Below are 14,016 nucleotides of genomic sequence, written 5' to 3' on the forward strand. Positions count from 1 at the left end.
TTCATGTGTTTGGTCTGTTTATTCTGTTTCTCTGTTATCACTTGTATTGTTTTGCAAATGCCGAATAAATAATAATAATAATAATAATAATAATAATAATAATAATAATGATAATAATAATAATAATAATCTCCTAAAACTGTGAATATGTAGCGACTTGTAAGCACTTTAATTCCAGGTTATATAGCATCAATCTATACCTTGAGGCAAAACAAAAAATACTTACAGCTGGTACTCATTAAAAAAAGGGAAAAAAAGAAAGATGTTAGGATAGTAATTCTTCCTGGACTGGCAACTTCCACTAACAACAGCCAATCAGGAAGCTGGACTATTGTCGTTACAATGACAATTGCGAAAAAGTAAGAGTTGCTATCATATCAACTTCTTATGAAATGGGGCCCGGATTTACTTAATATTTTCAGACAACAATTTTGACAGTGGCGGATCCAGGGGGGGGGGGGAGCGTATGGGGCACGTTCCCCTGTATTTTTTTTAACAAAAGAAATAAAAAGAAATATGGGGGAGGGCTTGCGCCCCCTTTAATTTTGTAAAGCCGCCCACTTTTATGGAATTCGTGAAAACGCCCCTGTTTGATACCTTTGTCAAGATTGCTATAACCACCTTTACATGAATCCTTTCGTCAAAATAAAGAAATTAGTCAAAAAAGTGGGTTTTTGTATATCAAGTATGTAATCAGTTGGCGAACTTCATAGAGATATACGTACATTCATAGCCTCTTAGAAACAGTAACACATGTGAGAATCGTCAAGTGTGTTACAGATTCCATACAGCTGCATAACTGACAAGGGATATTTGTTTTCGTCCCAGGGATGTTTCATTCTGACTTCACATCAGAATGAAAAATCAAACATAATTATCATAAAATGTATTTGATATTAGCAAAAATGTACATGCGGGATATTTTTTTTTTTCTGATCGCTGTCATTCTTCAGCTGCAGCTAACATTAGGAAGTAGGAAAACTTACTTGTTATTGCATAATACAAGTTCAGCAGAGTGGATTTACAAAATATAATATAGATTGCATGATTATGCTCTCGCGAGATTATAGGGGTCATCCCACTAGACCGACACCCATGAGTCATACAGCCCACGAGTTCGATATAGAGAATAGGTACATGAGTCATACAGCTCACGAGTCATACAGCCCATGAGTTCGATACTATAGGCAAATAAAACCCATGAGTTCGACACTAGATAAAAACAGCCCACTAGTTCGGCAGATACATCACGGGGCTTAATTAATGTGTCGGTCTCGTGGGCCTTGTTAGCTTTATAGTGTCGAACTAATGGGCTGTATGACTCATGAGCTAAATAACTCATGGGTTGTATAACTTGTGAGCTGTATGACTCGTGGGCTGTGTGACTCGTGGGTTTCAGTCTCGTGACATGCACCCAAATTATGGCCGCAGCAAGCCCTGTCCATGGCCGTTATGGCACTTGGGTGTACCGCTCTTCCGCGTTTGGGATTGATCGGTAAACTTCCAGGTCGTAGCTTTCGAATTCTTTGCCGGCTTCCTGCCCGTCAGCTGTCTTTCCATAAAACATTTGGTGATCATCTCCTTGATCGTGCCATGGAATGGTGTCCTGGAAAGTAGATGTGTGAAAAGAAACATATTTCATGCTGATTTTAATTTGTCGGTATATGCCTATCTATACAGGGATCCACATCAGCCACCAAATTTATATTTTTGTGGCCCGATCGGGCAACTTTAAGATTCAATATGTATTGTTACTTATGTCTCCATTTCGGGCCACTAGGCTACATATCGGGCTACCTACATTTCAAAAATATTTCAGTGGTACGAACGGGCCTCGATACAAAAAAAAAAAAAAAGTGAGGAGCCGTGATACATTTCATTTCATTTCAATTTATTTTCATATTTCTCACATATATCACAATAAAGTATATACATACGAAAATTATACAAAACACAATTTAGATGAGACTTCATCGGAATGTACAAAAGTTTGATTTGGTATGAACACAAGGTCCGTATACATGCGAATTGGACTGTGGTCATGATGCGAAAAGAACAAAAAAAATATGATGGGGCCTGCGTAAAAGCATTAGCTTGTACAGTCGCAGGTCCCGTGATAAATCATATTAGGGGAAGTTTAAAATGCAGATGTTTTTTAAGACCAACTGTAACTGGGGGAACCGATTAAGACAAACAAAACAAAAAATCCAATTAAATAGACCCACGTCACTAAATAAAATACAGAAAGGTCACATGTTGTAGCAATATAACCTACTACAAGTAAGGACATTGGTAGAACAACAACTGGGATTGCAGAGATTCAAGGGGTGTGAAGAAAATGGCGTAACAATATGGCATAGATACATAAGTAAAAGTTGGAATAATGATGAGATTTGTCGTGAATGTAAATAATACCGTGTACTAGGGCAATAAAGCTCAGGAGTAACATTCCATAATGGGTCCTAAAACCAAGCAGTCCGTGTGACCATGGTAACCGACAGCTGCCACGCGCGAGAATTTCGATAATCGAGTGGAACAATAGGTGCATGAAGAGCACAACAGACAGACTGATCAAAAATAGTGTTCATGGTTAGGATCCCGCCGGACTACTAATAAGGGATACATAAATACACATTCGTATTTGGAAAAGGGAAGCACTAATTTTGGGTGATGGTATAAAATACGGAACAGAGAACCCCCCCCCCAAAAAAAAAAAAACAAAAAAAAAAACAAAAAACAAAAACAAAAACAAAAACAAAAACAAAACAAAAACAAAACAAAGGAGTACTAGCTGATCTATAGTTTGAATTTGTACCTGACAACTTTCTTTTGAAGAACATACAAGTTATGTACATGAGTCCTAAATGTGTGTCCCCAAGCAATATTGCAATACATCAAACGAGGCATAACAATAATTGCATTGCATAAAGTAACTAGGGTATACTGGGGAAGGAAGAAACGAAGTTTGGATATTACACCAACACTGCGAGACACTTTAGTACATACGTTATTAAGTTGTTCTTTCCAAGATAAAAATTCATCAACTGTAACCGCAAGGAAATGCACATGTTGACTGCGGTTGATCTGATGACCACCAACATCTAAGGGAATAACATTTTCAGGGATTGTCTTCCCGCTGAGGTTAACTACGTGCGTGTTTACACTGTCTTGTTCTTTTCTAATGCTTTAGTGCTTTGTAAATAAGCCTAAGTCTTTTGCTTCAGAAGCCGTTGTGTGATTCGCACAGCATGGGTCCACCGTTTCATTTTTTTTTTTGTAAGTGTAGTTTCCCATGAAAATCACAAATTCATTTACTTGGTCAAGGATACTTGAACAACGGGCCTACGTGATAACTTCACAGCTGCACAATGACACCATTAGCCCATTCAATCCATGTTTTGATACGCTGACGGTCTCCTATTTCCTTGTTCCATCGAATGCACTGCCTTTTTGCTATTTATATGCATTCATAAATGTTTTACAATGATTTTGCTATGAATGTAGTAAAAACTGTACTTTTGTATTGCTTTTTAGTAATATATTGCTTATTGTCCATAATCTGAATGACACTGATTACATCAATTTTACCTTTGGTAGTGTTAATCCTACGACTTATAATGCCCCATGGGAAAAAAAAAAATAAATTCTGAAATAATTCTTAGTCACAGGATTCACTTTGATGTTAGAGAAATCTGTTTTTCTGGATACAGGCATGCTTTGTATCAAATATGTGCTCGTTCCAGTTTAATAGATGGCAATCTATTAAGTCCAAGAAAAATGTGTGCACTAATTTTAAACACTGTTAAAGAAAATGGCCATAAATAGATAAATCACTATCCCTTATAACTGTTGATTACGGCCGGGTCAGGAATATATATATATATATAATACATTATATAGTATTAGAGACTCGGCAGCGTCGGGAGTTACAGATCTTTTCCGAAAGTTAGTAATTCCTGAGGTTTGTTAATAAAAAAATAAATAAATAAATAAACAAGGTACATTATTCCGAAAGCTTGCTATTTTAAAGGTACGTTGATTCGGAAATAGAATAAAGTTCATCACTCCGAAGATTCGTTGATCCGGAAACGAAATACTTTATACTTTCGTAATTCCAAAGATTCGTTATTACATATAGTCTTTCATTTTAGGATTAACAAACCTTGAGAACATCGGACTTTTAAAACGAACCTTCGAAATACCGCCATATTTGAATTACTAACGAACATCTAGGCTGTCGGAATTCGTGTGTTTCGGAATAAGGAACCTCCGAAAACACACACAGGCACACACACACACACACACACACACACACACACACAATCAAGCGCGTGGGCACCACTCAGTGGGAAGGCTGATCCGGGTCAGATATAATCGGGGATCCCAGAAGCGAATTGTGTGCATCTTTGCCATAGGTCTCTCTGTAAGTGCACACACAACCGAAATAATCTATTATATCGACTTCGGTAGACCGTTGCCGACGAGGGCACGCCTCGATGGGTGTATTCATATGACCGTCGCTGTTTTGAATTTTCGAGCGTACCCGGAGGGCACTGAATGAATAAAGATCACGCCTGAATCCCCACTCTACCGGGTCTTTACACACAGGAACAAAGTCAATGATTGTCCTCTTATGTATTGTGAATGGAGTAGGTAAGGTAACCTTCTCTAGGAAATATTCCATCATTACTGCAATTTCACAAAAAATATCATTAACAATATTGTTGTCAAAGAGTACCCCCCCCCCTTGACTACAACAAAATGTAGGGCAACACAAGTCCCTTGAATAGACCAATAACTCCAGAGCGCCTTTTATACAGGGTAGTTACCCATGAATTTTTTTGGTATTCCATCATTATTTTATTTTGATGGGCTGGGGCAAGAGGCTTTGCGAGTGATTATAATCATTTCATATTTGCGAAACTTCCCTGTTTGAATCGTAATGGAATATGTTGCAGTGATGGATTGCCACTTTTAACAGAATCATCCTCATGAAACTGATTAATTGAACAACCAAACAGTCTGCATCGCAACATGACGTTGTCCATTGCAACTGTCTGTTTCCATCTTGACGCCAACCTGACATACAATTCATGGTAGTTCTGCTGATGTGAATAATCCTATACAAATCACTTCCGTTCTGTAAGTTATTACTTTACGCCACTGTTTTCTAAGCAGTCTATTTTTGTCATATTTTCACCTTAATTTCGTTTCCTTATTGTTTTTGCTGTTGTGGATATTTTCTGTTGCTTTGTTCGTTTTATTTTTGCATTTTTTTTTTCATTCTGACCCTCTTAATTCCACTCCATAGAACATTGTAGAAGGTCTTCTCCAAATTTACTTATTGAATACGAAATGCTACAACTTTGAAATCCCTTTGAAATTGACATAACGATTATTTTGAACGAATGTACCCATGAATAAATTTTCTTGCCATTCACTATACATATCATTGTTTTTAAACCATGGAAATATCCTTGGAATATCGTTTAGCGTTATTAGGGTTTTTATTTGTGGTTTTTTTTTTTCTGTTTTCTGCTAAGACAGAAGTATGCGTTTTTTGTTGTTAAACTGTGCCAATCGAAAGACCCCACGGAAGAACAGTGGTATTCTAACAATATCACTGAAATTGGGTCATCCTTTGTATCTTGCTTTGATGTATATGAGATTGATATTTTACATTATTTTTATGTGATTCGGAAATAAATAAAGGGTTTGTTTGCAAAAACCGATAAGTCCATTTTTGAAGATTTTGAAGTACGGTCTCTGTCATAAAGTACAAAATAATACCTTTTAAATGATATATTGGTCACTACATATAAAGGTACATTTTTGAAGTTATGGTCAAAAGAAGCATACATTTTCTTATTATTCTCTTTATTTTTCTTGACATTTAATCGCAAATATCTCCATTTGACAAATATGGACTTATTGGTTTTTGCGAACAAACTCTTCAAATACAAACAAACAAACCCTACAAGAACTTTCTTGTTTTTCATGAAGTCATCACATGACCGTCTTCATCCAAGGTAAGCTCTTCGGTTTTACGATTGTGGTGGGCGGTGGCGGTGAGTTGGCTCAATCGGTAGCGCGTCTGCCTCACGATCCTATAAGGGCCCGGGTTCGAACCCTAGTCTGGACTGAGCAATGTTGTGTGTAATTATACCATCCCCTCTAGAAAGAGGCAAAACACTCTGTCCCTCAGATAGGACATAACTAGAAATATCACTTAAGGTGATTAATACCCCCGCCCCGTGACGACAGTCTTACCCAAGGAATGATCTTTCCTTGATCTTCTGCCATTTGAATGCCGTTACCATGGCAACGCAGCTTCCGACACGTCCGAAAAATATGTCTTGCACATCTTCCCACCAAGACTATTGTGTGTGCCACATTTCATAAGCTTTTGTCAAAAACTGAGGAAGTAGTTCAATCCACAAGATCTTTCCTTGATCTTCCGCCATTAATATGCCGTTACCATGGCAATGCAGCTTCCGACACGTCCGAAAAATATGTCTTGCACATCTTCCCACCAAGACTATTGTGTGTGCCACATTTCATAAGCTTTTGTCAAAAACTGAGGTAGTTCAATCCACAAGGTCTTTCCTTGATCTTCCGCCATTAATATGCCGTTACCATGGCAACGCAGCTTCCGACACGTCCAAAAAATGTGTCTTGCACATCTTCCCACCAAGACCAATGTGTGTGCCACATTTCATGAGCTTCAGTCGAATACAGAGGAAGTAGTTCAATCCGCAAGATCTTTCCTTGATCTTCTGCCATTTATATGCCGTTACCATGGCAACGCAGCTTCCGACACGTCCGAAAAATATGTCTTCCACATCTTCCCACCAAGATCAAGGTGTGTGCCACATTTCATAAGCTTTGGTCAAAAACAGAGGAAGTAGTTAAATCCGCAAGATCTTTCCTTGATCTTCTGCTATTAAAATGCCGTTACCATGGCAACGTACTTTCGGGTACTGTCAAAAAAATGCATCTTGCACATCTACAACCAAAGGCACACATCTGTACCAAGTTTCATGGAAATTGGGCAAAAACTGAGGAAGTAGTTTGCAACACAAAATTTTCCATCATTTTGGCTCATAATGTGCGAGCTGTTACCATGGCAACACACTTTTTGTCACTGTCAAGAAATGTGTCATGCTGACCTATATCCTAAGACAAACATTCAATATGAATTCCATGAGAATTGGAAGAACACTGATGAAGCAGTTTTGCCATGAAGCAGTTTGCCCTATATTTTACCAATAACATGCCGTTACCATGGCAACGCAATTTATTGTGTCTTGCACATTAACATATTCAAATGAACATCTGTACCTAATTTCATAAAAATTGATCAAAAACTGTGGGAGGAGTTCGCGACGCAAGATTTGTACCCATTTTTGCCCATAATATGCCGTTACCATGGCAACGTACTTTTGGGTACTGTCAAAAAATACGTCTTGCACATCTACAACCCAAGGCACACATCTGTGCCAAGTTTTATGGGAATCGTTTGAAAACTGAGGAAGTAGTTCGCGACGCAAGATTTGCAACGGACCAACCGCCCGACCGACCGCCCGACCGCCCGACCGCCCGACCGCCCGACCGTCCACTGATTCCTATATACCCCCTTCAAACTTCGTTTGGCGGGGGTATAAAAATGGCGGTCCCGTGTATGAGGGAGTAACAACTCATGCACGTAAAAGATCCCGCTTCATTCATTCATCGCAAAGAGCAGGGTGTTTAACTCTTTATGTGCCACGTTCGCACGTCCGACTCAGTCGACGGCGCGCCCGGCCAACTTCGCATATTCTACTCAAACACACTAATCCGCCTAATCCGATCGATAAATCGCCAAATGCCGCGGTACAATGAAAGCGTTTCTCGCGCTTCCGTTCCTCTCACATATAGCTGGCATTTTCATATAGTGATTGACTCTCAAGAGGTGTTTTCTACTGGATTTGAGAGTAATTTCTAAGTTTCTGTCACTGTTTTGTGTACAAAAGTCCTGCCTTTGCAGTAAGATATCTGCTGGTCATGTGAAAGAAAAACAATCATAGATATGTCATACAATAACACATCAAAGCAAAGCTTGGCATTTTCTTTACAAATTTACTCACTATTTGCCCAAGCTCAACAGAAATTTAATGAATTTGCATGGACTTGAAAAAGAAAATGTTTTCTCGAAGTATGAAACCATTATTTTCTCAGAATAATGTGGCACAAAGGAGGTTTCCACCATGGCACATGAAGAGTTAACCCGGTGAAGTGGTCCCACCTCACATTCAACTGGACCCCATGGAAGACCAGCTTAGTACAGCTGAATATGGGCTATTCAGTCTTCTTCTCAGATGGAAATGAACAAACAAACAAACAAACAAACTGTTCTTCTAGATGCCCCTGCCACTATAAAATACCCTCGCATCGCCAGGTCCACATTAAATACACCTGGCTCGAAAGGGACATAATGGTGCGTAAAGAACATCTTGTCCGAGGACATGGGTACTTCACGGGATAAGGACTCGGGACCTCCGACTTAAAGACGGAGTCTTATCCACTATGCCACTGTGCCCCCACACAGCAATACACAAAAATACTGTTCAAGTATAGCAAGTACTGCACAGGTGTTAATTTGTATTATATACCTCATAAGTAAGAGTCTTTTCACTGATTGGTCAAAAGTATATCTTGTGACAAGGTGTAGTCCCGTCTATCTTGCCTTAGGGTTTTCATGTAAGTGATAGAAAGGCAAAACCCTCGTGATAGTCAAAACCCTCGTGATAGAATTCGTAAACCCTCCGCGACTTTTGTACACATAACAAGTAGGGTTGGGGGTACCACCTATCGACACCCTAAGGATCTGTAGCTCGTTTACTCCAAAAGTATAAAACCAGTTTACCTGAGCCGTGCCTCAGATATGCCGTAAATACTGCAGTTTCGAATCCCGTGACCGCCCCGATGATTGTGAGTCTCCGTAGTGAAATATCGCCGTTTCAGTACGCGATGTCTGGTTTCTTTGCGCGGCTGAAAAGGGAACCTTGCCATCGACACCCCGCCCTCTATAGGTAATACACGTGCATTGCATTTCGCTGTCATACACACAGAACCGTGTTTGTAAACTTGTGTTTAGTTTAGTTTGCTTTCTTGTTTATGATTTTTGTCTTTGTCTCTTCGTTTAAATACAATTACATTTTTATTTTTAAGAAGTTATTTATTATTTATTTGTATTGTAGACGTTTAAATTATTATAAGATGTGAAATCTAAATTTCTGCATCAGGTCTATGATCTGATAATACATTTAGTATATTTCTTTTTTTTTTCAACCTATACAAAAAAAAAAGAGAATAAAACCTCTGCCATTAACCTTTGAAAATAAAGTGCTTCCTTTTAACTGATGGAATGTAGTGAAGTTGTTAATGTCATTATTTGCTGTTATATATCTTTTGTCCTTTATTCACTTTGAAGATATGTTTGTATGTTTCATTGAGCAATTTTGATATTATGTGTGGCCGATCGATATAAACATTAATTTGTTTATATCTCTTGTTATTTTGATACATTAATTTCTTTGACATGGTAAGATCACAGCCAACAAACATAACCATCAACAAGCGCACTTTGAACACATAAAAACCAATTACAGTCATGATCACTGATGATTAGAGTCATAGTGCAAATAAAAGACAAAACACATTTGTTTTCAATTTTTTTCCTGATGTATTATCATGCCAAGATAATCTTTTTTTCTTTTTTTTTCAATGGCATGGGCATTTGTAGGTGTCATTTTTGCCATACATTTTGTTAGATCCTGTGCAGTATTTCTGGTGTACCCAATGAGAACATCCACTCTCGTCACAGGCAACCCATGAGTAGAATTCTAGATGGTCCCGCGATGGATGTGGTGGCGTATTCCTCCCGCAAACACAGCATGGGTTGTCATCTTCCTCCATGTCCTCGCTGTCTGTAACTGAGGGATCGGAAAAGAGCCTCCTTGTTGACTTTGTTGAAATTCCTGATGGTCCAGGTTGATCTGTCGGGCATGTCTTCTTTTGTGTGGGTCTTTCCTTTCCCTTGTTTTTTGCCTTGCAGATCTTGAGGAAGATCCTATCCTCTGAGACACACACACCCGATGGCCGGAAGTGGACAGTGACCCTCCTCTGAGTCCCCTTTTCTGCCGGCTGCTGGGGTGGGCTTGGTGTTTTTGACGACAGAAAGCTTTCTGCAGACGTTTGTTGTGTTGTCTGTCTGGCGTCACCCATGGGTCCGACCTGATGTTGTGGGGCGCTTGCTTCCTTTCTTGTTGGAGTCACTAACAAGCTTGGTCTTGTGGCTTCCTCCATTCCTACGGCTTTGGGATCCAATGGCCAGACCCCTGATTTCCTGAATGCCGATTTCAAGTTTTCTGGTCCCATGGCTCTTAGGTAGGCTGGGGAGGACAGACGGGCGATGTCGTATCTGGTCACCATTTCTCCGGGATGTGTTTGCATGAACTTAGCACATTCAGTGCTATATGCTCTTTTCAAAGGTGCGAAGCACGCGACATCTAGTGGTTGCAGAACGTGGCTCGTGTGTGCCGGCAGCACAAACAGCACGATTCGATGAGCTCTGGCAAATTCAAGGACTGGAATGGAGATATGTGATGTATGCCCGTCGTATAAGATCATGACGTGCTCATTGACCCGTCGTGGGGGGAGTGATGGCAGAAAATGTTGTTCTAGGTAGTTTCTGAAGACGTCACCGTTGCTCCATCCACTCTCTGTCATGCACATTTGCGACCCCGGGAGTGCACCATTCATCAGATCAGATATCTTACGTTTCCCCTTGAATATGTAGAAGGGGGGGAGTGCTCTGCCGATAGCACTCCCACATGCCAGAATGGTTGTCGTGCCAATCCGATGCGATGTTATCGAGTTTGATCTTTTTTCACCTCTGTCACTCACCACTTGGGGGGGTTTATGATCGGCATTAAAGTTTGTCTCATCTATGTTGTAGATGTTTTGGGGCTTGTCCAGGAGATCATATTTCTGCATGGTTCTCTGCAGCTCACCGAAGTAGTTTTTGAGCACTTCCTTTGTTGTGGCCTTTGCACGGTTCATCTCAAGACGGCGAGGAGAGGTGAGATTCAAAGAAGGCCATCGACGCATGAAGAGCTGGAACCACTTCTTTGAGAGAAGTCTGCCTTTCATCTCTATTGGCCGTCTTCCTAGTGAGTCTGCCATGTCAGTAGCAAGATGAATCACCTGTAGAAAGTGAGAGAAAGAAATAACATGGAATTAAATTTTGGTTTAGTTCTTAAATTAAATAATGTTTTATGTTTGTTTATTTTGGTATAAAAATACTGACTGTCAGTTTAGGTTTGAAATTATATTTACCTGTGTTCTGGTGAGGCCGTATCCATATGATGCTAGTTTCTTTAGATGGTCAACCAATGCAGCTTCATCTGCATGTGTCAAAATTGTATGCTTCGTGGATAAATTGCTGCTCTGCGTGCGCCCATTTACTCTATCCAGGAGAGTGGTTCTCGGGACTCCACATTTGAAGGCAGCTTTCATCACTGATACGCCCTTTTTTACCAATGCGAGGGCTCTCTCAAAGCTTTGAGGAGAGTAGTTCCTTCGACGACGACGTCGGGGATTTGGCTAGAAAATTAGAAAAATCAGACGTTCATGTTAATCACATTAAATTTCAACAATAATTATTCTTGCCTTGTGTGTGTGTGTGTGTGTGTGTTTGCAAATATCCTGTCGTAAAACAATTTTTCATCAATGTTCAAGCTCTTTCTAACAAATGCTAGTCACCCCAGAATGACATCATCTCAACCTCTCATCACATTATACCCTCTCGCCACACTCTCATCGCCCTTTCGTCACCCTTTCGTCACCCTTTCGTCAACCAATATTCTGTCACCAGTATTGTTGAGTAGGTCACGGAAAAAATTCCGGGATTCTGAATGTCATATGTGATTTTTAACCAAATAAATATGATTGTATCTATCACTCAGTCTTTACCTATTAGGCATACATAAACTCCTTTAAAATCAAAATCAGATTTGCATTCTTTTTTTTTTCCGTAACTGACTCCTTTCCCCGTCTTCTAAAATAACTCGGAAAATGGACTTGAACCACCAGCCAGCGTAGCTGGCGCTAGCGACATACACTAGAATTATTACGTCACTATCAGAATTCGATCGACAGCGACGACATGCTTCAGAATTCGGCGAAATAACAGCATAAATCAATTCTTTGACGCATTTCAATCGTAAGTATGAACAATTTATAGCAACAACTAGGTTATTACCGGAATAAATAACGATTAAATGCAGATTCTTACCTGCTTTCGCCTCATTTTGGATCGGTTGGTCAGGCCAGTGCATTTTCATAGCGTATTACGCTTAGTCCCACGCGTACCTTTTCGTTCTGTACGCAAACAGCCATGCGTACGCAGGGTGTCGATGGGAAGGTGCCCTGTCGATAGGTGGTGCCCCAACCATACACTAGACTTTGCGCGCGGTGTAGGCAACCCCTCCAAGGACGTTCACTACGCGCATCGTATACAACACATGCACAATCATCACACTAGCGCACAGCAGGCATGTTTCAACATGGCATGGCGATCGAGTGCTCCTCCGTGATTTGAAGCGAGTTAAATTAAAGATCGTACACTTTGTCTTTAGGATTTCTTAGGATCCCGAAGCAGAGACAGATCTCAACATGTTGGAAATATCGAATTAAAACACGAGCGACGGGAAGCTGGCTAATAACATACTGTATTGCTGTAATCTGCCAAGATTTATGCAGGAGCTCGCAGAAGGCCGCGTGAGTACTGGGTAGGGTCTGTACGAAATGTACGAAAACCACGCAAGCGATCGCTGCCAAAATGGCCTAGAATTTACTTCGCATTTGACTAGCCCTAGATCTTGACAAAGCTAGTTATTAGTTGTGCTAGACCTAGTCTTAAACGATGAGGTATATAAAACAAATATTAACTGCTCTGTATTCGGATGGTGGTGGAAATTATCACTCCCTCGGTGCTTTTCATACCGACCCTTCTATCACCCCTCGGCTTACGCCTCGGGGTGATAGAAGGGTCGGCATGAAAAGCCCCTTGGGAATGATAATTTCCACCATCATCCTCATGAGCAGTCAATATTTGTATAATGTATTAAATCTGACTCCCCGTATTGAGCTTGTGCAACCGGTTATAACAAGGTACACGTTGTGTCGTCATTGCTCTTTCAGTCTACTTTACGTTTACGACATAACAAAATGCAAGAAATAATATAGAAGGAACGGAGTTCTATGGGAGACCAAAGAAAATACAATTGAAACGATTATTTTGTTTATGATTCAACTGAAAACAAAAATCCTTGATTAGTCTTGCAAAGATCTACAATGTATTTACATAAACGGAAATGGCCATGGTGCATGAAAACGGAATTGGATGCCATGTTCACAGTTCCGTTAACGATGAATTATTTTGGTCGCAGTCATTTATCACATTTACGTAAAACCATTACAAATCTGGTGCTTTATGTCGTGTGTCATTTACAGAGTAGTCTAACAGTAATTGAATCGTAACTAAAAAAAAAAAAAAAAAAAAAAAAAATGTTATCATTCACGGACCTGCGAAAGAACAGTCTTCAGACTGAAGTATGTTGCCGTGCACAAATAAATGAATGAAATGAAATGAAAATATTCTTTATCCATACATGTATAAAGTTCATATTCATAAGTCTTTGTGTTACCCCACGAGTTGGTATAAAGATATCAATAATGGTCGGAGAACAGTAATAAAAAAAAATCCTCTGGAATTTATCATGCTGCATTTCAACACCAACAAACAATTTTCAAAGCAAAATTTTCGGTAACCTTGCTCTTTGGCAAGGGATCTTGAATTCTGAAATATTTGACAAAGGACATAGTGCCCGCAAAAATTGTGCTTAGGAAATGAATTGTTGGTGTTGAACTGGTGCTAGGTTAAGATGTCGAATCTAAAATTAGCGGAGGTAA

At 39.8% G+C, this 14,016-nt stretch overlaps 2 protein-coding genes across 2 annotated transcripts in view; both read right to left on the minus strand.

Annotated features, from left to right (window-relative positions):
- Positions 1 to 1,450: 1,450 nt before the first annotated feature.
- The window catches only part of LOC140238821 (uncharacterized), a 35,446-nt gene continuing 22,880 nt past the window's right edge, over positions 1,451 to 14,016 (minus strand). Inside the window, exon 7 of the mRNA XM_072318719.1 lies at positions 1,451 to 1,606. Coding sequence (XP_072174820.1) covers positions 1,451 to 1,606 — 156 coding nt within the window. The remainder of the gene's footprint in view (positions 1,607 to 14,016) is intronic.
- Positions 9,763 to 12,352, minus strand: LOC140239084 (uncharacterized). The gene is made up of 3 exons (XM_072318980.1): positions 12,338 to 12,352; positions 11,380 to 11,646; positions 9,763 to 11,247 (listed from the first exon to the last, which is right to left on the minus strand). Exons 1-3 carry the CDS (start codon positions 12,350 to 12,352, stop codon positions 9,763 to 9,765), a joined length of 1,767 nt encoding a protein of 588 aa, XP_072175081.1.

This window comes from Diadema setosum, chromosome 15 (assembly GCF_964275005.1).
Source record: "Diadema setosum chromosome 15, eeDiaSeto1, whole genome shotgun sequence".
Lineage (NCBI taxonomy): Eukaryota > Metazoa > Echinodermata > Echinoidea > Diadematoida > Diadematidae > Diadema > Diadema setosum.